The sequence below is a fragment of the Myotis davidii genome, unplaced genomic scaffold, assembly GCF_000327345.1.
Source record: "Myotis davidii unplaced genomic scaffold, ASM32734v1 scaffold217, whole genome shotgun sequence".
Taxonomy (NCBI): domain Eukaryota; kingdom Metazoa; phylum Chordata; class Mammalia; order Chiroptera; family Vespertilionidae; genus Myotis; species Myotis davidii.
Genome location: NW_006290034.1, coordinates 4,487,353 through 4,488,211, shown reverse-complemented (window position 1 = coordinate 4,488,211; position 859 = coordinate 4,487,353). Strand labels below are relative to the sequence as shown.

At 45.1% G+C, this 859-nt stretch overlaps 1 protein-coding gene across 1 annotated transcript in view; it reads left to right on the top strand.

Annotated features, from left to right (window-relative positions):
* SLC25A24 (solute carrier family 25 (mitochondrial carrier; phosphate carrier), member 24) overlaps window positions 1-859 on the top strand; it is a 24,844-nt gene that overhangs the window by 8,400 nt on the left and 15,585 nt on the right. The window contains exon 5 of the mRNA XM_006763115.2: window positions 657-809. Within this exon, the coding sequence (XP_006763178.1) occupies window positions 657-809 (153 nt within the window). The remainder of the gene's footprint in view (window positions 1-656; window positions 810-859) is intronic.

The following is an 859-nucleotide window of genomic DNA, read 5'->3' as shown; positions in this document are numbered from 1 at the left end:
GAGGGAGAGAGAGATAGAAACATCAGTGATGAGAGAGAATCATTGATTGGCTGCCTCCTGCACACCCCTTACTGGGGATCAAGCCTGCAACCCAGGCATGTGCCCTTGGCCGGAATCAAACCTGGGACCCTTCAGTCCACAGGCAGATGCTCTATCCATTGAGCCAAACCGGCTAGGGCTATTCAAGTGTTTAAATATTCAGTCATTATTGTAGGGGTCTCCTTAAATTATTTATATATTATACATTTTCTTTTTTTAAAAAATTAGTAATTATTCTCCCCCCCCCCCCCCCAAATAAATTTTTATTGATTTCAAAGAGGAAGGGAGAGCGGGAGGGAGATAGAAATATCAATGATGAGAGAGAATCATTGGTCAGCTGCCTCCTGCACTCCCCCTACTGGGGATCAAGCCTACAACCCGGGCATGTGCCCTTGACCGGAATCGAAGCTGAGTCCCTTCAGTCTGCAGGCTGACACTCTATCCGCTGAGCCGAACCAGCTAGGGCTCTGTTAAATATTTTCTAAGCCTCCTAGCTTCTGTTTTCAAACACACCTTCTTGTGGTATTGGAGAAGAGAGAGGGGTTTGTACTGTTACTATAGAAATAGTAACAACTACATGTCACGAGTATTTTACAGCATTTTACTTTTATTTTCAGGTCCATGGTTCAAAATCCGACAAAATGGACATATATGGTGGCCTCCGGCAGATGGTGAAAGAAGGAGGGATCCGCTCCCTTTGGAGAGGAAACGGCACAAATGTTCTTAAAATTGCCCCGGAGACGGCTCTCAAGTTCTCAGCATATGAACAGGTAAGTGTCATCACTGTGTTGTCAGTGACAGTATAACTCTGTATTCCCCA